The 27,623-nt window shown below is 41.2% G+C and overlaps 2 protein-coding genes across 2 annotated transcripts in view; both read left to right on the forward strand.

The window, feature by feature from the left end:
- The window catches only part of LOC310855586 (uncharacterized protein), a 34,204-nt gene extending 31,512 nt beyond the window's left edge, over window positions 1–2,692 (forward strand). Inside the window, exons 4-5 of the mRNA XM_083760652.1 lie at window positions 1,069–1,168; window positions 1,890–2,692. Coding sequence (XP_083616778.1) covers window positions 1,069–1,168; window positions 1,890–2,524 — 735 coding nt within the window. The 3' untranslated portion in view covers window positions 2,525–2,692. The remainder of the gene's footprint in view (window positions 1–1,068; window positions 1,169–1,889) is intronic.
- A 3,623-nt stretch (window positions 2,693–6,315) lies between these two features.
- On the forward strand, window positions 6,316–25,735 carry LOC310856132 (uncharacterized protein; the record flags this gene model as incomplete). The annotated part of the gene is made up of 4 exons (XM_083761371.1): window positions 6,316–6,377; window positions 10,155–10,256; window positions 17,101–18,233; window positions 25,625–25,735. The coding sequence occupies exons 2-4, from the start codon at window positions 10,187–10,189 to the stop codon at window positions 25,733–25,735; spliced, it is 1,314 nt and encodes a 437-aa protein (XP_083617497.1). The 5' UTR covers window positions 6,316–6,377; window positions 10,155–10,186.
- Window positions 25,736–27,623: the final 1,888 nt, after the last annotated feature.

Genomic DNA, 27,623 nt, shown 5'->3' on the forward strand with positions numbered 1-27,623 from the left:
CCGCCTTTTGGTGAGTAGCCAAAACTGCGGTAATGAGGGGGGGGGGGGGGGGGGGGGGGGGGGGCTGAAAGTCTTAAATACTAAATGGATAAATTCAAATTATTTTGGAAAATATGTATTTTTCTTAAAGGTGTAGTGAAACGGAAATGGTGCACAACATGAAAATGGTGTTTCAACATGAAACACCGGTCTGAAGTTTCTGAACCAATCAGAGCGTCGCATCCCTTCAGGCGATGGGACAGTAGCTAGGGACGTTAGCTATGCTATGCGCAACAGCGTGGTATGTGTTTGTTTATAAATCAGATGGTCGGCCAGCTGTACCAGTTTACTGTTACGTGGCTTATTTTCTACCCTATAATGTTTTCAGATACATATTTTAGCGTGATGATTAAGTTGAAACCGAGTAATACTCTGTCTGGATGTTATCTGGAATGGAAATAAAAACGGAGTATTCTGTAATCAGTAGCAGCTGTGATGGACGGATGCGCAAATATGGGGAATTAAACGGGTGAGCTTCATTGTTATTGGCTTTTATCGATGTGTATCTCTACACGTCATCACGCAGCACGTTTTCGTTTTAATAAATAAATAATGCAATTGTTGATATAAAAACACACAGAAATGAGAATTTTCAAAAAAAATTGGCATCCATTGTTAGGTATGCCCATATGATGACCACGGATATGGTCTAAAAGTGTGAAAAACGTCTTTTTAATTTCACTGCGCCTTTAAGTTTCCAGAACCACCTTTGATAACGTCTACTTCATAATAGCTCATTTTGTACATGCAGAAAACGGACAGAAAACAGAATCCAGCGTTGATGACTATCATGTTGTTTTTCTGCTCCTAGACCTCCAAGAGGAGGAGAGGAACCCCAGTCTCCTCCAGGAGGAACCAGAGCCTCCAGAGATTAAGCAGGAACAGGAGGAGCTACTTCAAAGACCAGAGGAGCCTGCTGGGTCAATGTTGACATTACTAGCAGTGAAAACTGAAGATAAGGATGAAGAGATCTCTTCGCACGTTGAAGTTGAACTTGGATCTGACACTGAAGACAGTGATCATCGGGAGGAATCCAGTGAATCTGACACTGAAGACAGTGATTATCAGGAGGAATCCAGTGAATCTGACACTGAAGACAGTGATTATCGTCCAGTGGAGTCCAGTGGAGGTCAGTCAGTGTTAAAGGGACAGGGATGGGTATTATTAGGATTTCTGTGAGTCCGGTACCGATTAGGGTTCCTAACGGTTCCCTAGCATTTTGGTTACAAAATGGTATAAAATAACTAAAATTAGACATGGTCAAAAAGAAATTCTCACAAAAATCTTTACTTTTTTTTTTTTAGACAGGTAATGGAGTAACATCCTCTCCCTATTCAACAGTTGAGCCGTGTGTGTGTGTGTGTGTGTGTGTCGGGGGGTGGGTGCAGACCTTTGCTCTCGGAGCAAAGGTTTCTTAGGCTACTAACGGCGTGTGACAGAGACACGCTGCGCTACTCTATTACCATATATGCATCTCCTTACAACAGGGGTTTTCCCTATTTTGCCGTTACTGTTAAATAAATAGTGCTTGACTGTGCACATCTGTAGGAACCGATAGGGAGTACCCGGTACCCAAGCTTGCTTGCTTGGCTTGGTACCTGCTTGGGCCCGAGGTTCAGGACCCAAACCTAAACAGGAACTATACATTTGTGGGAGTAACTGAGATTTGGCACGGTTACTAAATTAGGAGAACAAGTTAAAATGTTCATATTTCACCTTCATCAAAGAGTATTAACAGGGAAGCCTTTGTGCTCCCAAACAAGGATACACAAGTTTGATGATGACTTTTCAAGCTTTTCAAGTTGTACCTGTACACACCATTTTTAACCTGCCTATTCACTCTCTCTTAGGTGTGAGGTCCCGGTCTTCAGAGACCCACATCTGTACACAATGTGAAAAGGATTACATTACTGCATCTAGACTGAGGCGACACCAGCGTGTCCACACTGGAGAAAAACCTTTCCACTGTAAACATTGTGACAAGAGTTACCATACTTCTACTGACCTGAAGAGACACCAGCATATCCACACTGGTGAAAAACCTTTCCACTGTAAACATTGCAACAAGGGATTCACCCGGGCACATCGTCTGAAGAAACACCAGAGTATCCACACTGGAGAAAAACAAGAAAAACCTTTCCAGTGTGAACATTGTGGCAAGAGTTTCCGCATGTTAATCCAACTGAACACACACCAGCGTACCCACACAGGAGAAAAGCCTTACCAGTGTAAACAATGTGACAAAAGTTTTAGTACATCAGGTTATCTGAGCGTACATCAGCGTTACCACGCTGAAGAAAGACCTTTCCACTGTACATATTGTGACAAACGTTTCAAACAGAAAAAGGAGCTGAAGATACACCAGCGTATCCACACTGGAGAAAAACCTTTCCAGTGTAAACTTTGTGACAAGAGTTTCTGTCAGTTAACTTCTCTGAAGTATCACCGGCGTTCCCACACTGGAGAAAATCCTTTTCCACTGTAAACGGTGTGATCAGAGTTTCAGCGAGTCACTGGAGAAAAACCTTTCCACTGTAAATGTCACCTCAGCTGAAGGGACGCCAGCATGTTTCGCACTGGAGAAAACGCTTGTCACGATGTTAACAATGTGAAAAGATTGATTTACAATGAACTCACCTGGAAACCCCACATAGACTACATAAAGGTGATGTAGACAAGTTTTCAGCCAAAATTGTAAATGTATATAAATGTATTTTTTGGGCCTTTTTTCCCCTCTATCCTTCCCTATATTATGATGCTGAGGTGTTCTCCCTTTGGCCCCCTCTGGCTGAAGGGTTTGTTTATCCCATTCTGACCTGAGATCAGATTCACACGAGGTTTCCGCCGGACACACACTGGTCTGATGAACCCATTCTGACCTGAGATCAGATTCTAAAAATGTCAGTCGTTATTCGATTTTATTCAAAAATAGCAGACCTACAAGCTCGTATCGCGCCACTCGGTGGCGCGATATGAGCTTGTAGATCTGCTATTTTTCAATAGCTAAAGCATAGCATGATGCTGACACCAAAATGGGTGCCCAGTCAGAATGGGTTATATCCACTAGACTAGGGTTTACTAGTCGGGACGTAAGTACATTTTATTTGTAAAGCACCTTTCAAGACAAAGTCACAAGGTGCTGAACAGAACACAGAACAAGCAATCAACAAGTTAAAACAAACAGGAAAACATAGCACAATAAAGTAAAAAGACAATAAAGAATTTAACGAAGAATAAACAAGGCAAAAACTGAAAACATAGGCATGTGGAATGATAAACTAGAGGCAGAATCACAAAAGCATAGGTATGTAAAAAATAAATCGGGTAAGAACTACATGGGAAAATAAATACGGAATAAATGTGTCTTTAACTGTCTCTTAAAAGAGTCTACTGACTCAGCATTCTTTAGCATGAGGGGCAGGGCGTTCCAAAGAGTAACCAGAGCAACCACCGCGAAAGCCCGGTCGCCCTTTGTTCTTAGGTTAGACCCCGGTATCTTCAGTAGATGTTTGTCTGAGGACCTAAGGGGTCTTACATTGGACTTTGGTGGCAGGCAGAGTATCAAAGTATCAAGTATCAGTAGCAAACAGCAGAGTACAGTCTTAGAGTATATATATGAATAGAGAAGGCACCCAGAGGAAATCTTGAGGCGAAATGGACATAGTGGCCGGATTTGGTAGTGCAGCTCGAGCCAGCGCTGCTCCGTTGACTATCATTGTGCACGTTCATGTGATTGGGGCCATGACACGTGAACGAATGTTTCATACGTGAACGCGCACAAACGGCACAATGATAGTCAACGGCAGCGCGTTCATGTGTTTGTAACCAATCAATCCCAGAATGCACTCTGTTCCTACCAGGAAGAAGGAGTGAATCCGCCTCATGCACTTTTGAGCAACTTAATGCAAGTGGATGGGAGGAGAACTCGGGTGTCTTCTCTATAGATATATAACTCTATGAGTACAGTCAAACACTTGGGGCTATATCTTGCACCACCCCTTACCCCTGAACTTATTTGCCAATTTTTACTATTAAAAAAAAAAAAAAAAAAAAAAGAATACAAGCTCAATGTAGATTGGCTAGTTGAACTATTAAAATGTGGGAGGAACCGCACTCTTGAGTTCAAGACACACAATTAATTTACAAGCACACGCACAGAACATTTACTGTTCAGTGAAATTCAGACTTGTCTATGAGCTTGTACTCTGGCAAATATTTCCCCAGAATAGGGATGTCAGGGTTCAAGTGGTTAAAAAAAACTGCAAAGAGAATAAATAAAAAGGTTATTGTTGCGTGAAATAATGCATAATACAAGTTCAAAGGTGAATAGAGTATTGTAAACGGTGTCTTAAAAGTGAGAATGAGACCTTCAGGTGGAAACGGGAGGACAAAGTTTAAGGCAACACCACCTACAATTTGAGACATACAAAAAGCAAAATAAATAAAGCAAAAAGCAATTTAAAAAGAGGCTCAAACAGGAATTATTGGATAAATATGACCTGGAATGAGTGGGGAGTTGAGTTATGTTATGCAATGTAGTGTTGGATTGAAGTAGTACATTTTAGCTTTTTGTCTTTTTTCTCCTTGTTTCTCGTTGTCTGTTTTGTTTTGTTTTTATTGTTTTTGTTTGTTTATTTTTCTTTTTTTTCTTTTGTAAATGTCATTTGTTTGTTTTGTTTATATGTTGATTGTTATGCATATCCTCATTAGTATTTTGGAATACATTGGGATAAGGATAGGCACTAATAAGCTTCTGCCGATGCCTTTTTGACTGTTTTGTGTAATGTCTCTCTGAAAGATCGAAATAAACTATCCATTCATACGTTATCACTTTATAAGATGTTGCACATAGTTTACTTTATACAGAGAGTTTACTTTAAACAAGATGAACAGTGAAATGCCATTTATTCTCTGGAGAAAGAAAAACATGTCTTAGCTTGAATGTTTTAAATGTTATGGTCATGTCATGTGATGTCCTTTTTTTACTATTTCACCATGTTTGTTTCTGGTGCACTGATGTTCCTTTTTTGTATGGCAATCACATGGGGATTTTTAGCAGCTGGTGATAATCTGAGTATAGATACAGTCTACAGTAGGCTACTTGCTGTTTATTTTGTGTTTTCTGCAGATAACGTTTCATTTGATTTTCTTTTTAAATATATATGCTTTTTTAAATGAAAATGTATAAAAGACATTTGAGTTGAATGACAAGCGAGACGAGTTGCTGTCCTGCACAGGCAAGAAGTCATCCTAGAGTAAATCTAAACTAATCCACAAAATGTAATAAATGTTCTCTATGCTAAATTAAACTGTAATGCAATTGCTGATATAGAGTACTATAAAAAATATCTATATAGTGATCTACCAAGTTGATCTCATTTAAATATTGAATATATTAATATCATTTAAATATTGAATGAATTAAAGATACACATACAATCACTTCTAATGTGAAGGCTGCAGGATCAGATTAATAAATGTTCCTTTTGTGGAACGATCATTATTCACACAATCCTTTTATGAGGACCATATTCATCTATTGCTTTAAAAAGGGAGGGATGATTCAGATCTGTTGGAACACTTACTCGGGGAGATATCCTCTAATTCGTGTCAGCACTTATAGGCCTAAAATTAAAATCTGTAACAAAGGACGCTTAAGTATAGCCTACTCTAGTATAATAAGCCATTTAAAATACATGAATCATAAAGGTATATTTAAAATAAATGTAAAAAACTAAAAGAAGAAAAAAAGGAAAGAAAACATGAACTACTATTATCATATTGTGAAGGCAACCGGAAACCTTATTGGTGCTAGCTCACAAACCGGGAGCCTTATTGCTGCAACACAAGTTACACAACGGGGAAGAGATAGTCCACCGGAAGTCTTATATATGCTAGCTCAGATTTGCCAAAGAAACACTGCGGTTATCCTGGCTCCATTGTTGACACTGGCCAGGCGCAGCAGGGCAGCAACAGAGCAGAGTGAAGTTCAGTGAACGCACATGAAACTAGTCATAATATCAGTTTTCAGCACAAACCTTTGTGTGTAACTTAACTTGTGACTGAGGTTGTCTTTGCTCCACAGTCTGTGGCAAGTTGTATGCACACGGGAGGATTTAACACACGATGTCTGTTTGTTTTGTGTGCTAATGCTAAAGCTCGTCCGTCCATACTAGTGAGCAGACAGACAGTGTTGAGGGACAGTCTGCCGTTTTCAACCTGAAGAAACAAAGAGGACAACCCAGATGGAGCTTTGAGACGCCAGAGCTTCACTCTGATGTTGTATCCCTGGCAGTGATAAGAAGTATTCGCCTCTGCTCGGACGTGTTGAGAAGACGGTGAGTAGCCTATCTGTAAGAGTAGAACCGACAGTAGAGTCGTGTGTGTGACTGTCTGTGACACAGTGTGTACAATTTGCACTAGAATTCTTTTATAGTGGGATCTAGATCTATTTTTTTTAATCTAGCGTTGCAAAGTGTGTGTGTGTGTGTGTGTGTGTGTGTGTGTGTGTGTGTGTGTTTGTTAAAATGCCAGATTTATAAATTCCATTTTGTACAGCATGACCTTGGCTTACGAATGTGGACAAATATATAGGCCTATTCTTCATATTATTGGTATAATTTATTGCGACTTCAGGCCGCATTTACTATGAAATCGTCAGTCAGTCACTCAAAGTCCACATACTATGGGAAAGCCCCCATATAGGAAAGCCTATATATGGTCCCCAGGTCTCGTGACATCATGTGACATCATCAGGGATGGAGATCATAGTAAATGTCATAGTAAATGCGACCTGCTGTCACAGTTGAGCTCATATATGGAGATCCCTGATGTCATCAATATTGGCCAGCAACTTTACATCTGACCTCAAACCCGGTCAGAACCTGTTCTGACATTCCCACTGAGCAATAGCCGGCTATTAGACGTGCGTCTAGAAATGGGATAAAAAACGTCTAAAAATGAAAGTCTGTTTAGACGTCTATTCTTAGATTAGACGTTGATTAGCCGTTGTTTAAACGTCTATATATAGACCGTCTATGTATAGACGTCTAATCAACCCCTAATCAACGCCTCTAAAAAAAAGGGTCTTCATGATGTCACGAGGCGTGACCATATATGGAGGCGTGGGGGGGGGGTGACTAGCGGAGAGACGGACTGACGGGTAATGCACGTTCCGTATGTACTGTATGTCATTGAGTTTGAACCCATCGTTTATTGCCAGCTGCAATAGAGCAGTCGCAGTCCCGCCCCCTTTCATGACGACGCCAGGCCCAGGAAATGATTTCCAATGTATTTATTATAGAGCACCGAAGTCTGACGTCACTTTCAGTAGAGGGCGTCAGTCCCCAGGTTCATGTATTTGTTTAGTTGCATTGAAATCCCCATTGAGGCGATTTTAGATCGCCTCATATATCAACTGTGTTTGAAAAATAAACATGTCACCCCGGCCGCTTCACTCATATGGATATGAAGAATCAACTGACTGAGAGAAAACGCTAATGTTACTGCTGCTGAATTAGTTACATTTTCGCTAGAAGCAGACTGTGTCATATATGAGTGACTGACTGTTGCAAACGATACAGAGACACCTCCCTGACAATAACGCAGAGACAGCTTGTTTATTTTTGGACCACAACGCTTATAGTAGACGATATTAAGATCAACCCATGTTATTCTCCATAGAGAAATTACTTCCGCGAACCAGGGGAATGGTCGGGATGAGCGAGTTACGTCAGGACTTCGGTGCTCTATAAGTATTTATTTAAAGATTTAAGACAACTCGAGTCGTGACAACTCACGACAACAAACACAATATTTTGGACCAAACAAATAATTACAAAGAAGAAAAACAACCAAAAAGAGTGTTGTAACCTGCCGTTTCTTTCTTCTTTCTAATTATTTGGTCTGTTTGTTGTCATGATTTGTCACGACAAAGAGTTGTCTTTGTCTGCGGCGTAAACGTCTTTAAATAAATATTTTTTGAAATGTCTATGAGGAAAGTGAACGGAGAATCATTTCCTGGGCCCTGGTAGGGGGACTGCGGCGCTCTATATGTGTGCAAACTAAGCACGGGCTTGAATCCCAGGCCGCCAGTGTGTTGGCTAGTGTGATATTACTATAGCATCATCGTGCACACACTATATTATTTTGTTCTTCAAGCCCCACTCTTAAAGGAGAATTCCATACTAAAAGGCTTTCTTACCTTTCTTTGTAGTTGTTACGTCCCCACCAAAGAGGTCCAGGTGTTATTTTGTGCAAAAGCTCCTCATTAGCTATTTCCCCTATAGCATAAGCCCTAAATGAATTGCATTGAATTGAATGGGAATTGAATGGGGCTATGGGGTGTTGTGCTAATTCGCCTATTTCCATCGCTCAAAATTATTATTTGTTGTATATATCCTCTCTTCATAATGTAAACAATATCCCAAGCGGCACACTTTACTACTTATTTCGATGGAAATAAGCGAATTAATAAGCACAACACCCCATAGCCCCATTCAATTCCCATTCAATTCAATGCAATTCATTGAGGGCTTATGGTAGGGGAAATTTGAGTTTTTTTGCACAAAAAAAAACCTGGGCCTCTTTGGTGGGGACGTAACAACTACAAAGGAAGGTAAGAAAGCCTTCTAGTATGGAATTCTTCTTTAAACTGCCGTCTTCAGCCCATCGTCGAGATTCTTTGCTGTGTGATTCTCCAAAATCTTGTTTCGGAGAACAACAGTGCAGATGAAGTTGAATTTCTCAATTGAGCCTTCCAGTGGAATAGCCTCGTCTCGCTCGTCTCTCTTTGCGCGTGTCAGTGACAGTTTAGTCAAAGCTTTGATAATATCACTGTAGCGATATCTCAGCGAGGTCACTGCGTCATGACGTGATGGCCATCTAGTGGGGAATATTCTTTTCCGTGTGATGTTATTGTTAAGATCATTATCCGTTTTTGTTGTCTTTGAGAGCATTGCCCATCTCTTTATACTGTGCCCAAAGAACACATACACACGCTCAACAATGTCATCAAACTTTGATATCTCTTGAATCCTAACTGAATCATTAACCCATTCTGACCTGAGATCAGATTCATACGAGGTTTCCACTGGACACACACTGGTCTGATTAACCCATTCTGACCTGAGATCAGATTCTAAAAATGTCAGTCGTTCTTCGATTTTTTCAAAAAATAGCAGACCTACAAGCTCGTATCGCGCCACTCGGTGGCGCGATATGAGCTTGTAGATCTGCTATTTTTCAATAGCTAAAGCATGACATGATGCCGACACCAAAATGGGTGCCCGTTCAGAATGGGTTAACCCATTCTGACCTGAGATCAGATTCATACGAGGTTTCCACTGGACACACACTGGTCTGATTAACCCATTCTGACCTGAGATCAGATTCTAAAAATGTCAGTCGTTCTTCGATTTTTTCAAAAAATAGCAGACCTACAAGCTCGTATCGCGCCACTCGGTGGCGCGATATGAGCTTGTAGATCTGCAATTTTTAAATAGCTAAAGCATAACATGATGCCGACACCAAAATGGGTGCCCGTTCAGAATGGGTTAAGGGCCAGATTTAAGTTGTGAGAAGCACAGTGTACATACAGCACACGGCTGTTGGCTCCTTTGCAGCTATCCTTGCTTGGACCCCAGAGTAGACGCCGCTCATGTTAGCCGCACCGTCGTACCCCTGCCCTCTGCTCTGTGACAGCTGTAATCCGTTGCTTTCAATGGATGCGGTGATGTCATTTGGCTAGCGCTTCTGCGTGTGAATCGATGCCTTCACGAAATCCGAGGAATGGCTCGTCGATCTTTACATCAGTGGCAACACCACGAGCGTCTCTCTCAATTGTGACACATCGATATATTTGACTCATTTGATTGATTGTTGCTATGTCTTGGGGGGGTGTCCCTAATGACAAAGAAAACGGGGCTCCGGCGGCATGTCCTTGTCCAAGTTGCCCACCTCAAACTGGAGTATGAATGCACCTTAAGGAGGGTGTGTGTGTGTGTGTGTGTGTGTGTGTGTGTGTGTGTGTGACTGTGTGTGTGTGTGTGTGCGTGCAACACGTGTAGCCTAGTCCTTTGTCTCAAAGTCATTCACTTGCATGGTTTTCATTTCAGAGCAGTGTGTGGAGTCCAGACTGCAGGTGGAGATGAACTCTCCAGACTCTTCCAGGGACATTTCTATTAAACAGGAGGAACCTGAAGACCACCCAGACCTCGGTACGTTTCATGTGCTTTCTCTCTCTCTCTCTCTCTCTCTCTCTCTCTCCAACAAGTCCAACATCTTACCCCATTCTGACCTGAGATCAGATTCATACGAGGTTTCCACTGGACACACACACTGGTCTGATTAAAACCCATTCTGACCTGAGATCAGATTCTAAAAAATGTCAGTCGTTCTTCGATTTTTCAAAAATAGCAGACCTACAAGCTCGTAGCGCGCCACTCGGTGGCGCGCTATGAGCTTGTAGATCTGCTATTTTTCAATAGCTAAAGCATAACATGATGCTAACACCAAAACGGGTTCCCGTTCAGAATGGGATAAAGTGCACAGTGGTGTGGTACCATAACTATCACTAGTAGGCGCCTGTTGTTTTTCTTCAGAACTTAGTTTTCCAGAACCTCCTGTAATAACCTGTACTTAGCGACTGTAATGGCGCAAACTTAGTTGGCAAAAGCTCAGTCTGTAGCCTGCATGCTACATGGAACATCTTAGTAGGTAGAAGCTCAGTTTGTGCATGGAACACGGAAGTTAGAAAAAATGCATTTACATTCTAAGGAGCCAGTGTAGGGATGGGAAGATATGAAAATTGCATGTCACGGTTATTGTGGCAAAATTAATTTGCGACTGGCTTTAAGCCACGGGTTTGTGTACTTTTTATTTGCATTGTAATCTCCATAGGGGGATTTTAGATCGCCTCATAAAAGAACTGTGTTTGAAAAATAAACCGATCACCCCGGCCTTTTCACTCATATGGATATGAAGCATCGAATGAAGGTGGAAATGTACAAATATACCCAAAGAGTAACAACATAAGCGTTATAAACGAGTCTAACAACCCAGAGACTACATTTCCTGGTAGGCGGGTGGCTGCATCTGCCCGTCGCACAACAGAAACTGAATGTTAATTACGTTTATTTTAATTTTAATTATTTTATTGATATTTAATGTGTCGTGGTTAGTACGAGTCGAGTCACCACCAGCTGAGCTTACGTCAGCGAGGAATCTCAGGAACGCAATGTGTTGACAGCTGGGCGTGACGTATATTAGCAGCGACATTGCCTTCATATGTTGTTTCAAAGCTTTTTGCGGCCACATTAATTCCATTTTCTCCAGAAACAGGCTGTATCAAATATGAATAGACATCATTAACGACGCACAGCCACTCCCCTGACAGAAAGTTCGGTTTATTTTTCAAACGCAGTTCTTATATGAAGCGACCTAAAATCGCCCTATGGAGATTTCTCTGCAAATTAAAAAGAATACATGAACCTGTGTATTGGCGCCCTCTACTGAAAGTGATGTCAGACTTCGGTGCTCTATTCTGGGGGTAATGCCCGCCAAAAATGGCTCACAACGTGGTGTGTTGCAGATCTACAAGTTCACTACGCAAATTGATTTGTGTACAGTGAAATAAGAGCGTACCAAATGTACTTAATACACGTCCGTTTTATCAACTATGGAGGGTTAACCCATTCTGAGCGGGTACCCATTTTGGTGTTAGCATCATGTCGTGCTTTAGCTATTTAAAAATAGCAGATCTACAAGCTCATATCGCGCCACCGAGTGGCGCGATACGAGCTTGTAGGTCTGCTATTTTTGAAAAATCGAAGAATGACTGACATTTTTAGAATCTGATCTCAGGTCAGAATGGGTTCATCAGACCAGTGTGTGTCCAGTGGAAACCTCGTATGAATCTGATCTCAGGTCAGAATGGATTAAAGTTAACCTGACTCCGCGAGAATACGGCAGCATTGAGTTCACAAGTTCCCTCCTCCTGCCTGGATCTGGTCTTTCAAACAGAAATGATGAACCCGGAAGCAGCTGGACAAAAATCTGATACTTCGAGTTGTGGTCCTGTTAGGTTGTGTTTACATTAGAGTTGTAGTCCTGTTAGGTTGTGTTTACATTAGAGTTGTAGTCCTGTTAGGTTGTGTTTACATTAGAGTTGTGGTCCTGGTAGGTTGTGTTTACATTAGAGTTGTAGTCCTGTTAGGTTGTGTTTACATTAGAGTTGTAGTCCTGTTAGGTTGTGTTTACATTAGAGTTGTAGTCCTGTTAGGTTGTGTTTACATTAGAGTTGTAGTCCTGTTAGGTTGTGTTTACATTAGAGTTGTGGTCCTGTTAGGTTGTGTTTACATTAGAGTTGTAGTCCTGGTAGGTTGTGTTTACATTAGAGTTGTAGTCCTGTTAGGTTGTGTTTACATCAGAGTTGTAGTCCTGTTAGGTTGTGTTTACATTAGAGTTGTAGTCCTGTTAGGTTGTGTTTACATTAGAGTTGTAGTCCTGTTAGGTTGTGTTTACATTAGAGTTGTAGTCCTGGTAGGTTGTGTTTACATTAGAGTTGTAGTCCTGTTAGGTTGTGTTTACATTAGAGTTGTAGTCCTGTTAGGTTGTGTTTACATTAGAGTTGTAGTCCTGTTAGGTTGTGTTTACATTAGAGTTGTAGTCCTGTTAGGTTGTGTTTACATTAGAGTTGTAGTCCTGTTAGGTTGTGTTTACATTAGAGTTGTAGTCCTGTTAGGTTGTGTTTACATTAGAGTTGTGGTCCTGTTAGGTTGTGTTTACATTAGAGTTGTAGTCCTGGTAGGTTGTGTTTACATTAGAGTTGTAGTCCTGTTAGGTTGTGTTTACATCAGAGTTGTAGTCCTGTTAGGTTGTGTTTACATTAGAGTTGTAGTCCTGTTAGGTTGTGTTTACATTAGAGTTGTAGTCCTGTTAGGTTGTGTTTACATTAGAGTTGTAGTCCTGGTAGGTTGTGTTTACATTAGAGTTGTAGTCCTGTTAGGTTGTGTTTACATTAGAGTTGTAGTCCTGTTAGGTTGTGTTTACATTAGAGTTGTAGTCCTGTTAGGTTGTGTTTACATTAGAGTTGTAGTCCTGTTAGGTTGTGTTTACATTAGAGTTGTAGTCCTGTTAGGTTGTGTTTACATTAGAGTTGTAGTCCTGTTAGGTTGTGTTTACATTAGAGTTGTAGTCCTGTTAGGTTGTGTTTACATTAGAGTTGTAGTCCTGTTAGGTTGTGTTTACATTAGAGTTGTAGTCCTGTTAGGTTGTGTTTACATTAGAGTTGTGGTCCTGTTAGGTTGTGTTTACATTAGAGTTGTAGTCCTGGTAGGTTGTGTTTACATTAGAGTTGTAGTCCTGTTAGGTTGTGTTTACATCAGAGTTGTAGTCCTGTTAGGTTGTGTTTACATTAGAGTTGTAGTCCTGTTAGGTTGTGTTTACATTAGAGTTGTAGTCCTGTTAGGTTGTGTTTACATTAGAGTTGTAGTCCTGGTAGGTTGTGTTTACATTAGAGTTGTAGTCCTGTTAGGTTGTGTTTACATTAGAGTTGTAGTCCTGTTAGGTTGTGTTTACATTAGAGTTGTAGTCCTGTTAGGTTGTGTTTACATTAGAGTTGTAGTCCTGTTAGGTTGTGTTTACATTAGAGTTGTAGTCCTGTTAGGTTGTGTTTACATTAGAGTTGTAGTCCTGTTAGGTTGTGTTTACATTAGAGTTGTGGTCCTGTTAGGTTGTGTTTACATTAGAGTTGTAGTCCTGGTAGGTTGTGTTTACATTAGAGTTGTAGTCCTGTTAGGTTGTGTTTACATCAGAGTTGTAGTCCTGTTAGGTTGTGTTTACATTAGAGTTGTAGTCCTGTTAGGTTGTGTTTACATTAGAGTTGTAGTCCTGTTAGGTTGTGTTTACATTAGAGTTGTAGTCCTGGTAGGTTGTGTTTACATTAGAGTTGTAGTCCTGTTAGGTTGTGTTTACATTAGAGTTGTAGTCCTGTTAGGTTGTGTTTACATTAGAGTTGTAGTCCTGTTAGGTTGTGTTTACATTAGAGTTGTAGTCCTGTTAGGTTGTGTTTACATTAGAGTTGTAGTCCTGTTAGGTTGTGTTTACATTAGAGTTGTAGTCCTGTTAGGTTGTGTTTACATTAGAGTTGTAGTCCTGTTAGGTTGTGTTTACATTAGAGTTGTAGTCCTGTTAGGTTGTGTTTACATTAGAGTTGTAGTCCTGTTAGGTTGTGTTTACATTAGAGTTGTAGTCCTGTTAGGTTGTGTTTACATTAGAGTTGTAGTCCTGTTAGGTTGTGTTTACATTAGAGTTGTGGTCCTGTTAGGTTGTGTTTACATTAGAGTTGTAGTCCTGTTAGGTTGTGTTTACATTAGAGTTGTAGTCCTGTTAGGTTGTGTTTACATTAGAGTTGTAGTCCTGTTAGGTTGTGTTTACATTAGAGTTGTAGTCCTGTTAGGTTGTGTTTACATTAGAGTTGTAGTCCTGTTAGGTTGTGTTTACATTAGAGTTGTAGTCCTGTTAGGTTGTGTTTACATTAGAGTTGTAGTCCTGTTAGGTTGTGTTTACATTAGAGTTGTAGTCCTGTTAGGTTGTGTTTACATTAGAGTTGTAGTCCTGTTAGGTTGTGTTTACATTAGAGTTGTAGTCCTGGTAGGTTGTGTTTACATTAGAGTTGTAGTCCTGTTAGGTTGTGTTTACATTAGAGTTGTAGTCCTGGTAGGTTGTGTTTACATTAGAGTTGTAGTCCTGTTAGGTTGTGTTTACATTAGAGTTGTAGTCCTGTTAGGTTGTGTTTACATTAGAGTTGTAGTCCTGGTAGGTTGTGTTTACATTAGAGTTGTAGTCCTGTTAGGTTGTGTTTACATTAGAGTTGTAGTCCTGTTAGGTTGTGTTTACATTAGAGTTGTAGTCCTGTTAGGTTGTGTTTACATTAGAGTTGTAGTCCTGGTAGGTTGTGTTTACATTAGAGTTGTAGTCCTGGTAGGTTGTGTTTACATTAGAGTTGTAGTCCTGTTAGGTTGTGTTTACATTAGAGTTGTAGTCCTGTTAGGTTGTGTTTACATTAGAGTTGTAGTCCTGTTAGGTTGTGTTTACATTAGAGTTGTAGTCCTGGTAGGTTGTGTTTACATTAGAGTTGTAGTCCTGTTAGGTTGTGTTTACATTAGAGTTGTAGTCCTGTTAGGTTGTGTTTACATTAGAGTTGTAGTCCTGGTAGGTTGTGTTTACATTAGAGTTGTAGTCCTGTTAGGTTGTGTTTACATTAGAGTTGTAGTCCTGTTAGGTTGTGTTTACATTAGAGTTGTAGTCCTGTTAGGTTGTGTTTACATTAGAGTTGTAGTCCTGTTAGGTTGTGTTTTACATTTGTGCTGTGGCACGGCTACAATACGTCACCAGTCTCGCGTTGATCCCGCCTCTAGCGGCCGCATACGGCCGAATATCGCTCCGATCAGCATTTGTTCTGAGCCAGGGGGGCAGTCAGACAGATATTTAACCAGGGGGGCAGTCAGACAGATATTTTGTGAAGCCTGAAACTCCTGAAAGTTCATATAATGGCCTGTTGTGGCGCTGTCACTGGACCCAAAAAAACCCATAGCCCCATAGAAGTCCATGTATTTGGGCCCAACTTCACCTAGACTGTATTACCTTAATAAACATGGTCATGAATACTTTCTGCTTCCAGTCACTAGTTTAAAGTCTCATTTCTAATGTCATAATATTCTTTTTGGAAAATGATGATCCCATTTATAAAATAAATGACCATAAAGTCGCGTATGTTCTGGGGGGCGTGGCTATGGTACAGTCTATGATCGGGAGTCCCCACCCACTCGAGTCAAAATAAAAACCAACGGAGAAGAAGGGGGGAAGTCCCGCCTCGTTGTCTGGGCAGCCAATGGCCAGCTGGGCCCAAACGGAGCCAGCCAATGGCCAGCTGGGCCCAAACGGATCTAGAAAGATGGCGACTTACAGTGCAGGAATAACAGGCTTCATTTTACGTCCATGTTAGACCCGGGGAACGCTTTGTCCATATTTTTTACAGTCTATGTTCTGAGCGCGTCGTCTCTGCCTGAGAGAGACCAGCTGGGAGCAGGGGGAGGAACTCTCTGCTGCCACCAGCTGGCGGAGTCAGGTTAGGTTAAAGTGGTACTGAAGTGAATTTGCACCTCGACAAAAGCCAATTCTTCCTCTTGCGTGACGGAGGACCTTCTGGCTCCAAAACTGTGGAATGCACTTCCCATTGCAGTCAGAACTGCAGCATCACTCCCAATCTTCCGCCGTAGCCTGAAAACCCACCTTTTCAGACTCCATCATGGCCCATAGCACTTACCCTAACCCCTTAGATAGAATTTCTGTTGGCTTAGATAGCATTTGACTTAGACTTATAGCATGTTATGTAGACAGCACTATAATTGTATTGTATATAGTCATAGCACGCCATAGTACATATGTATAGCATAGTAGTGAATATGTATAGTTTATTATGTATAGTGTATGTATAGTTTCATCATATAGATATTCCACTGTTACCTTCTTAGCTTACGCATGTTTCATGATAAATGCTTTTATGTGATGTATTCCCATGCTTTTGTTCTTGCCTAAATGTAAGTCGCTCTGGATTAAGAGCGTCTGCTAAATGCCTAAATTGTAAATTGTAAATTGTCTGCTAAATGCCTAAATTGGAGGACGATCTTTACAATTTCATTTTAATCTCTATGCGATGTGATTATGTGTGAGTGTTTTCATCATGATAACGATGTCCCATTCTTAACCCATTCTGAACGTGAACCCATTTTGGTGTTGGCATCATGTTATGCTTTAGCTATTGAAAAATAGCAGATCTACAAGCTCATATCGCGCCACCGAGTGGCGCGATACGAGCTTGTAGGTCTGCTATTTTTGAAAAAAATCGAAGAACGACTGACATTTTTAGAATCTGATCTCAGGTCAGAATGGGTTCATCAGACCAGTGTGTGTCCAGTGGAAAACCTCGTATGAATCTGATCTCAGGTCAGAATGGGTTAATCCAGTGTTGACTATCATGTTCTATGTTTCTGCTCCTAGACGTCCTGCACATGGCTGTGTGTAAAGAGGAGGTTTCCCCTAAACAGGAGAGCAGCCCCAGTCTGCTCCAGGAGGAACCAGAGCCTCCACACATTAAAGAGGAAGAGGAGGAGCTACTCCAAAGACCAGAGGAGCCTGCTGGATCAATGCTGGCATTACTAGCAGTGAAAATTGAAGATGGGGATGAAGACTTCTCTTCACACTGCTCTGAAGTTGAAGTTGAATCTGACACTGAAGACAGTTTTGATTGGGATGAGACCAGTGGAGGTCAGTCGGCTTCAAACACCAGCTCTATAAGCAGGAAGAGACAGGGAGACGCAGAGGAACCGAGATCTCAGCGTCATCAACAGTTTAGCAAGACTTTAACTCAGCCAGGAGAAGCGTGCATAGACGTGCTCAATGTCACAGGAAAAAAACACATCTGTAAACAGTGTGACAAGAGTTTCAAAGACGCATATAATCTGACGACCCACCAGCGTACCCACACTGGAGAAAAACCTTTCAGTTGTACAACATGTAACAAATGTTTTGCATCGTCAACTTCTCTGAAATCACACCAGCGTGTCCACACTGTAACAAAAACGTTCCACTGTAAACATTGTGACAAGAGTTTCAAATACTCATTTGGACTGAAGACACACCAGCGTGTCCACACCGGAGAAAAACCTTTCAGTTGTAAGCTGTGTAACAAGTGTTTTACTACGTCAACTTATCTGAAATCACACCAGCTTACCCATACTGATGAAAAACCTTTCAGTTGTACACTATGTAACAAGTGTTTTACTATGGAATACTATCTGAGAAATCACCAGCGTGTCCACACTGGAGAAAGACCCTTCCACTGTAAACATTGTGACAAGACTTTCAAATACTCATTTGGAATGAAAAGACACCAGCATACCCACACTGGAGAACAACCTTTCCGTTGTACACTGTGTGACAAATGTTTTTCCTTGTCAAGTTCTCTGAAAACACACCAGCGTGTCCACACTGGAGAAAGACCGTTCCAGTGCAAATATTGTGACAAGAGTTTCAAACACTCAGGTAAACTGTCAAAACACCAAGGTGTCCACGCTGGAGAGAAGCTTTACCACTGTACACATTGTGGGAAAAGCTTGAGAGTGTTAGGTAATGTAAAGACACACAAACCTTTCCACTGTAAACATTGTGACAAGAGTTTCACTTTGAATGATTGAATACAGTCAAACACTTGGTCTAAAAGGATAACAATGCGTTCTTGTTTCCATTTGGGTCCTATGTATTCAATTGAGACGTAGGAGGGGCCCGGACAGGAGACAACCCACAGAGCCTAGTCCCTCCATGTGCCAGAAGTGTACCTCCCAGCCCTGGCAGAGTAGTTCTGGAGTAGTTCCAACGGATTGTGTGCCCCTGGTTTTTCCATAGTGGGACTGATTGAGGGTAGCTACTAGCTACTGGGACGTAAGTCGGGACTTGATCACTCCCGGCTGGGAGAGGGGTATAAACAGAGAGACCCGAAACCCCGTTGACCTCAGGATACATCACTGAGGATACGTCCCAGGTGCATCCATGCAATGCTTTTTGGTTATAATTAATAAACATAACACAAAATTCAATATCGCAAAATCTAAAACACTATGGGGACCTATCTCCGCTGGTGCTTTACCCCTTATCCCTAAACTTCTTTTGTTACTATTTTGAAAAGCATAAAAAAAATAAAGGCAAAGAAGATGACAAACAGGGCCATATATGTACAGTGAGTTATGGTAACATTCACAGACACCAGTATGTCCACACTGGAAAAACCTTTCCACTGTAAACATTGTGACAAAGAGTTTCAATAAATCAGGTGTATTCACACCAAGGGAAACAAACGTTCCACTATAAATTATCTCACTGGGAGGATCAAAATTAAACACCTGTATGTTGGTAGGGAGGTGGACAGTGACTGGTGTGACCATAGACTGTAAAAAATATGGACAAAGCGTTCCCCGGGTCTAACATGAACGTAAAATGAAGCCTGTAATAATATGCTAATTCCTGATGTAAGTCGCCATCTTTGGTACCAGCTGGCCATTGGCTGGCTCCGTTTTGTATACCAGCTGGTCATTGGCTGCCCAGACAACGAGGCGGGACTTCCCCCCTTCTTCTCCGTTGGTTTTTATTTTGACTCGAGTGGGAGGGGAATCCCGATCATAGACTGTAATGGTAGCCACGCCCCTCAGAACATACGCAATGTTTTTTTTTCTTTATGGTCATTTTTTTAATTAATGGGACCATAATTTTCCAAAAAGAATATTATGACATTAGAAATGAGACTTTAAACTAGTGACTGGAAGAAGAAAGTATTCATGACCATGTTTATTAAGGTAATACAGTCTAGGTGAAGTTGGGCCAAAATACATGGGCCTCTATGGAGCTATGGGGCTTTTTGGGTCCGGTCCAGCGCCACAACAGGCCATTATATGAACTACCGATTTCAAATGAGGCTTCATGAAATATCTGGCTGACTGCCCCCCTGGGTGTGACACAAACAGAATCACAGAATCAAGACAGATCAGGTTTTAGAATTTGGTTGAATTGCCTTTCGCTACATTTTATTTGATCCGTTACTGTGCGAGGACACAGTTCACACTCATTTTTTTTTTAATGTAAAAATAAAATAAAAGTTCACCAAAAATGGGAGATCTACACAATAGATGCTTAAGTTATCATGCCATTCGCGTAGATCTACGCCAATTAATAAATGCTGCGCTCCACGCCATTGCCGTTGATGTCCGGCAATCGTTTTTTTTATAGTGCATTTGATTGTCAATAACACAAGATCGCACATCTTGATCTGTCGTGCCCATAAACACATCTACTCTATTCTGTTTCTTCGCCTGTATCTCCCATTCCTTGTCCCAGATGGCATTTATGAGAGACATTGAGGAACATGTCATGTGAGTACAGATGTATAATTAATAAATCATTCTGATCTGAACGGGAGTGTCTATTCTCTATTATTATAGCCTACACACTGGAGTATATTATTAATTCAATTCAATTAAATTTTATTATAGTGTCAAATCACAACAAGTTGTCTCAAGACACTTTACAACCAACAAAGATCCACCCAGAGCAAGCAATATTGCGACAATGGTAACGAAAAACTCCCCTTTAGGAAGGAACGTCAGGCAGAACCCGACTCTAATTATTATTATTGAGGGGTGCTAGCCCCTCCTCTTTGACTCTAACCCAGGGGTGGGCAACTTTGACCATGGAGAGGGCCACTATATTTACACACACCAGAGGGGCCACATTGCATACCGTCGTAGCAAAAATAGCTGATCTACAAGCTAAAAACACGTCGCACTGCGGCACGTTTGTAGAGCTTGTAGATCAGCACATTTTTTGCTATATTTGAATTAAAATCCTGAAAAGTAACCTTTTTTCATATAATTTCAAATGCATTTAGTTACAGTTATGTTGACTTTATGAGCTACTAATCTGGGCTACTAATCTATAGACTGAAGTAATTAAAGCAGGTGAAATAAATGGCTGAAATAACGGCTGAAATAAATAATATACGGGCCGCATTAAGTGATTGTGGGGGCCGCGTTTAGCCCCCGGGCCGCCAGTTGCCCACCCCTGCTCTAACCTATACACAACCTATATACATATTTTAGCGTGATGATTACGTTTAAAACAAGTAAATACACCGTCTGGATGTGATCGTGAATGAGATTAAAAACTGAGTGCTTCTGTAATCAATTTACAATTTTACAATTTAGGCATTTAGCAGACGCTCTTAATCCAGAGCGATTTACATTTAAGCAAGAACAAAAGCATGGGAATACATCACATAAAAGCATTTATCATGAAACATGCGTAAGCTAAGAAAGTAACAGTGGAATATCTATATAATGAAACTATACATACACTATAAAAACTATACATATAAACTATACATATTTACTACTATGCTATACATAAGTACTATGGCGTGCTATGACTATATACAATACAATTATAGTGCTGTCTACATGACATGCTATAAGTCTGTGTCAAATGCTATCTAATCCAACAGAAATGCTATCTAAGGGGGTAGGGTAAGTGCTATGGGCCATGATGGAGTCTGAAAAGGTGGGTTTTCAGACTACGGCGGAAGATTGGGAGTGATGCTGCAATGGGAAGTGCATTCCACAGTTTTGGAGCCAGAAGGGAGAAGATCAATCAAAAACCACCTGTGTTTGGAAGCCGAAACACGGCAATGGGAATCAAAACAGGTGAGCTTCATTTGTATTGGCATTTATTGATGTGATTTTATGGATTTCTTTATATAAAAAAATACACAAAAATGAAAATGTTCCCATTTTTTTGGCATCCATTGTTAGGTATGCCCATATGATTACCAGGTGCACCGGATGTGGTCTAAAAGTGTGACAAACGTATTTTTCATTTCAGCAGGTCTTTACATGCCAATGACAATGAAAGGATAATTTGTCTACAGGCTAAATCTACAGGTGTTTTAGTCGACTAAAATGTATTTTTGCGGGCCTTGTTGCCGTCATAATGACTTATTTTACACTTGCTGAAAATAGCCGATCTACAAGCTCACAACGCGTCGCAGCGCGACGCGTTGTGAGCTTGTAGATCGGCTATTTTCAGCATGCAACCAAGTGTAAAATGACTTATACTGGATATGTTGTCCACTAGTCCCTTCCTAACATTTTAGTCTAGTTTTTATTTGTTGACGAAATTGTCGGTATATTTAGTCTTAGTTTTAGTCACCATAGCTTAGTTTTAATTTAGTTTCCATTTAGTTTTCATCAGTGGGAAAGGTAGTCGAACATTTTTCGTCTTAGTTTTAGTCGAGGAAAACAACACTGGTTCAAACCCCACTCGAGTCTTTACTTTCACGACCGATTTTGCATGCAGGCTCCCTACTTCCAACTTAAATGGATTAAGATCTGGTGTTGGGCCGTGCTGCCTATAGTATCGCCTATAGTTAAAATTTAGGCCTATATCCTATTATTTATTTATCTTTTCAACTCTTCTAACAATAGGCCTACATTTCAACAGATATCTATGTAATATTATTAGATATTTATGTAAACAGCTACATTTATAAATGGTGTATTTTTTATTTCCCATCCAACATTTTTCTTTGGGTCAAATCTTCACATTTTCATTTTGTATTTTTGCAAAAAATATGCTGCTGCATGTAGGCTACTGTATATACAGTGATATGTAATGTCACGGTTATATTAGCAAAGGCCTATTGTTTGCATAAATCATTCATTCTTTATTGTTTGATGATCTTAATCCTAAACTAAAATTTGATTATTTTAAATGTTAAATAAATGTTTCTGTTTTTTCTTTCATTCTTTATTTTTTAAGTTTCTTTTTACATTATGTCATGTTTATTTTATTCTGAAATGTTTTATGAAGCCGACAAGGTGTAGGAGCCATTAGAAGAGAGGCATTATTTGTATTATTATTATTATTACCAGTATTATTTTTGACCACCTGGTGGCGGGCTTGAGAGACACAGCTTTTATAAGGTGACACAGGGGCACTGAGAAGGAACTAGACACAGGGAACCAGGGAGCAAACCGTTCTCACCAGTATCAGCAGCACAGCAGTGGCGTGCACAGATAGACACTAGGGGGTGCTAGAGCACCCCCTGCCCTTTTGGCAATGTGCTCTTAAAAAAAGGAGAAAAAAAAACATTTTCTTTCTTAATTTGTAGTGTGTGGACCATGCGGTGACATTGATCAAATCTTGATAAAAAAACACTTCTACTATATTATTTAGGCCCCCCACAATCTAAAGCTTTGTTTCTATGTCAGTGGTTCTTCGATTAAAGAAAAAATAGCAGACCTACAAGCTCGTAGCGCGCCACTCGGTGGCGCGCTACGAGCTTGTAGATCTGCTATTTTTCAATAGCTAAAGCACCAAAATGGGTTCCCGCCCCAAAATGTGCTGCACAAGGTGCCCTTTTTTTCCACTTGAGCACCTGCACCTCTAAATGTCTGTGCACGCCACTGCATCACAGTATCAGCAGCACAGAGACTAACCTATAACCTATAATCTACTAATAACATCACTGGATCACTCACATCACTGGTATGTTCATGATTTCTGACTTCTGATAAATAAATAACACATTACTGGATCAAAGACTGGACATCCATCTGTTGCCATTTTCTGTGTGTACTGCGTAGGATAGGATCACTCCCAAACCTGTGAGGTAATAACAGCCAAAGGAGACTGGAAATAGGAAAAAATGGCAGTTACAAGCCGTCTTATTTTTGATGACATTTAACTAATAATAATTAGCACAGTTGGGCCGCCGCCGATTTATTAACAAATATTAGAATCACGAATCGATTCAACCATTGTGAGCTTGTAGTACGAATACGACAATGGAGAGTATCTGGAGCAGGGCTGGGCAACTTTGACGATGGAGAGGAGCCACTATATTTCCACACTCACTCCCTAGGGCCATATATTACTGTCGTAGCAAGAATAGCCAATCTACAAGCTCAAAATGGGTTGCGCTGTGACGCGTTTTGAGCTTGTAGATCGGCAATTTTTTGCTATATTCGAATTGGAATCCTGAAAATTTACACTTTTGTAATTTCAAATGCCTTTAATTATACGTGTGTTGAGCATTGAGCTACTAATTTAGACTGAAGTAATTAAAGCGGGTCATGTTTGCATGACCAGCTCAGTGGCCTTGTGGTTAGAGTGTCCGCCCTGAGACTGGGAGGTCGGGGTTCGATCCCCGGCCGGGTCATACCAAAGACTCTAAAAATGGGACCCAGTGCCTCCCTGCTTGACACTCAGCATCAAGGGTTGGATTGGGGGTAAGTCCCTGCGACATACTAGCGTCATGTCCAGGGGGTGTACTTGTACATCAAGCTGCCTCACGCTACAGAAACAGGAGATAGGCTCCTGCCCCTATGGGCCTCATGGCTCGGCAAGGCTACTTACTTATGTTTGCATGTTGTGGAATTGTAAACAGCTGAAACCAATATATCAGTATTCTGACATTAACCTGAGGGCCCAAATTAAGTGAAGGTGGGGGCCGCATGTGGCCCCCGGGCCGCCAGTTGCCCACCTGGAGTAGCCTACTGTATATCCCTATGGGATATGCAGCTTGTTCATACTTCACTGTGCAACGGTCCTATGCTGGAAAATAGCAGATATGCAAACTCACAGCACATCTCATTCAAGACACTGAACTTGCAGATCTGCCATTTTTGCCATCCAAAATGCATTATATGGTTAAATGGGCCCTAAGAGATGCAGAAATTAACTAGAAAAAGTGCCATTCTGGGCACAGGTCTCCACCAGGAGGATAGGAGAGTGTGTGATGTTTGGCAAAGTGTGTGTGTGTGTGTGTGTGTGTGTGTGTGTGTGTGTGTGTGTGTGTGTGTGTGTGTGTGTGTGTGTGTGTGTGTGTGTGTGTGTGTGTGTGTGTGTGTCTCTGTCTGTCTGTCTGTCTGTCTGTCTGTCTGTCTGTCTGTCTGTCTGACTGACTGACTGTCTGACTGACACTGATTTATTGAATATTCTGACTTTCAATTCAAATGTATTGTATTGTATTGTGCTTTTTGCCTTGGCAATGTAAACGTATGTTTTCTCAATGCCAATAAAGCTCCTTTGAATTGAAAAAAAAGTGTGGTGACTGCGTGTGATTGGCCTAATTAACGTTTAGGAGGAGCCAGGCTGCTGATTGGCTCCTGTGATGGCCTCAACTATATAAAGCTGTGTGGAAGCAGCATTCTGATGTATTCTTCCTGGTGTGTTTGGTCTGTCTGTAGGAAGAAGTTCCACACCGTCTGTCTGTAGCAAGAAGTTACACACCGTCTGTCTGTAGCAAGAAGTTACACACCGTCTGTCTGTAGCAAGAAGGTAACTACATGTTAAACTTAAACCTTTAGCTTTGTTTGAAATGTTTCTGTTTGGGGAACTTGATCTGTGAATGAATGCCACTGAGGAGTTATGTTTTATAACAAGAGTTAAGGTAACTGTTCCAATATGGCTCATATAGTGTCTTTTTCACAATGGCTTTCAAACACTTGCATTTCAAGATTTCCTCTTAACTCTTGAGACACTCTGAGAGCTGTAAGGGTCCATTTGGTTTCATTTGTACACTGAGAGCTCCAAGGGTCCATTTGGTTCAATTTGTACACTGAGAGCTCCAAGGGTCCATTTGGTTCCATTTGTACACTGAGAGCTGTAAGGGTCCATTTGATTAAACATGTTACACTTAGAGTTACAGACCTGTAACCTAAAATTGGTATTGTCACAAACGCACAATACAATGTTGGGCTTAAACTTAATTCAAAGCTGAAGGGAAAACGTATTTCAAAAGTTGGAAGGGGGGGGGGGGGGGGATTTATATATTAAAGTAAGCTTTGGGGAGGGATGTTAAGTTGTAAAATGTGCGTTGTGGGGGCTGACAAGGCTATACAGCCACATGTGTTTTCTAATGTGACGTAGGCCTACATAACACTAATGACACTTATCTTTTCTCTTTATGTAATTCCAGAATATGAAGAAGAGTCCCGAGACCAGTGGTGTAGGCATGCAGCACCAAGCCCTGGACCCTGAGACGAGCCATCTCCGTGGGCCCCGCAGCCCCACCAATTTAGTCTCCTGAGGACCCCCACCCTGGAGCCCATGTGAAGTGTTCCAGTCCGATGCCTCCCTGCACAAGACATTGAGGTAGGAACTGTACACTAGCTGCTGCTGCTGCTGTGAAGAGCTGCTTGCTGCGCAGTGAGTAGAACTCTTGTTTATTGTCCTTTGCTGTCGCTGGTGTGGTTCTGCAGGGTACTGATGGTGTGGTTCTGCAGGTTACTGATGGTGTTGCTCTCGTTTGCGTTCCGGCTTCCTGCGGTTGCGTCGCGTCGCGTTGGGCTGCCTGCTGTTGCGCTCGTTTGCGTTGCGTCTTTTGCGTCGACTGCCACGATTTCGTCCGGTTCCGTCATTTCACCGTCATTTCACCTCATTTCATCTAACTTGTGGACACCGCCTGTCATCTGCAGAAGAACGTGATGGTTCACGGTAAGGATCTGTTTTTGTATTCTTTGCTGCTGGTAGGGTAGGGCTGGTAGGGTAGGGCTCCTACTCCTAGGTAGGTTTTTGCGTTGCATCGCAAACTAAGCACTTTGGCACAGGCATGGAGCTCCTGGTTTACTGGGATGGGGTTCGATTCCCTGCTGCGCCCTGCTGATTACATTTAATCTGTCAAAGGTGTGTGAATGGGTGAATGTAATGCACAATCTCTGTAAAGCACCTTGGATAAAGGCACCATATAAATGCACCATTTACCATTTTACCAATAGACAGCAGGACATACAGTGGAGGTTATGGTTGATGAATACATGGATTAAAGCAAAAATAAAAATCTGAAAAATGTCGCTTATCTCAAGTTCATGTACACATACTTAGATGTACACGGGCAACTCATGATATATCAGGCTGTAATACATTGTAAGCTTGTAGATTAGCCTGTTTTTAGATAGATAGATTTATTATCCCACAGGGGACATCAGTCGCCCAGAGGCATGCAGCACAGCAGTTAAGGTTACAACATAGAACATACAAGTAAGAATAAGACGTATAAAAAAGTACAGTAGTGTACAGAAGAGAAGGAAAAGCAAGGTGCAACAGGAAGAATATATATAAAAGGCAAACGAGGATAAACAAAATATATACAGTCGATCAGTGCGTCATCATATTAAAGTGTAGGCTATTACTATGTCTCATGATGTGTCTTTGACTCCTTCTTACAGGGCTCTGTGGATTAATCTACCTAATTCCTTTGTTTGAAAGTTGCTGTTGAAATGAATAGGAGATCCAAGCAGGCCTTCTTTCCATTTATTGGTCAGCATTCAGTTACAGGTTACAAGCATACTTGGGCGAGCAAAAGCCACTCTCGCAAAATGGGGATTTTCAGATGACGAGGACATTGTCTCCCATATCTGCTGGGCGAACCGGCGAAGTACAACAATGTGCAAAACACAGCAGCAAGATTTGTGAGTTGCTGTGATAGGAGAAGGATATCAAATGGAACACAACCACCCTAAAGACTAATTATTGTGTATATTCCTGCACCGAGTGACCTTGGTACATCTATACCAATCATCTATCGATCTATTGAAGATTCTGACCTTCAAATGTACATCATTTTCGTTTTGATTGTATTGTTCTGCTTTGGCAATGTAAACGTATGTTTTCTCATGCCAATAAAGCCCTTTGAATTGAATTGAATTGTGTGACTGTGGGCGGCACTGAGCCGCAGACCATGCAGCACCTCCTCACTGATGCCCCCTGCTGGAACATCCCTGCACTGCACAGCATCGGACTTGGCAGAGTTTAATGAATGAGAAGGGACGGCAATGTGTTCAGCTGTGGCTGAACCACATCTAGCCAAGTGTTGTAAGTTGTAACTGACTGCCTTGAATGTAGACACGATAAGAAGAAGACTTAGTTCCAAGTTCCAACTGTTCCAAGTTCCACCACTCTCCTCTGTGTGTGTGTGT

This window comes from Protomyctophum parallelum, assembly GCF_964188405.1.
Source record: "Protomyctophum parallelum genome assembly, chromosome: 3".
NCBI lineage: Eukaryota > Metazoa > Chordata > Actinopteri > Myctophiformes > Myctophidae > Protomyctophum > Protomyctophum parallelum.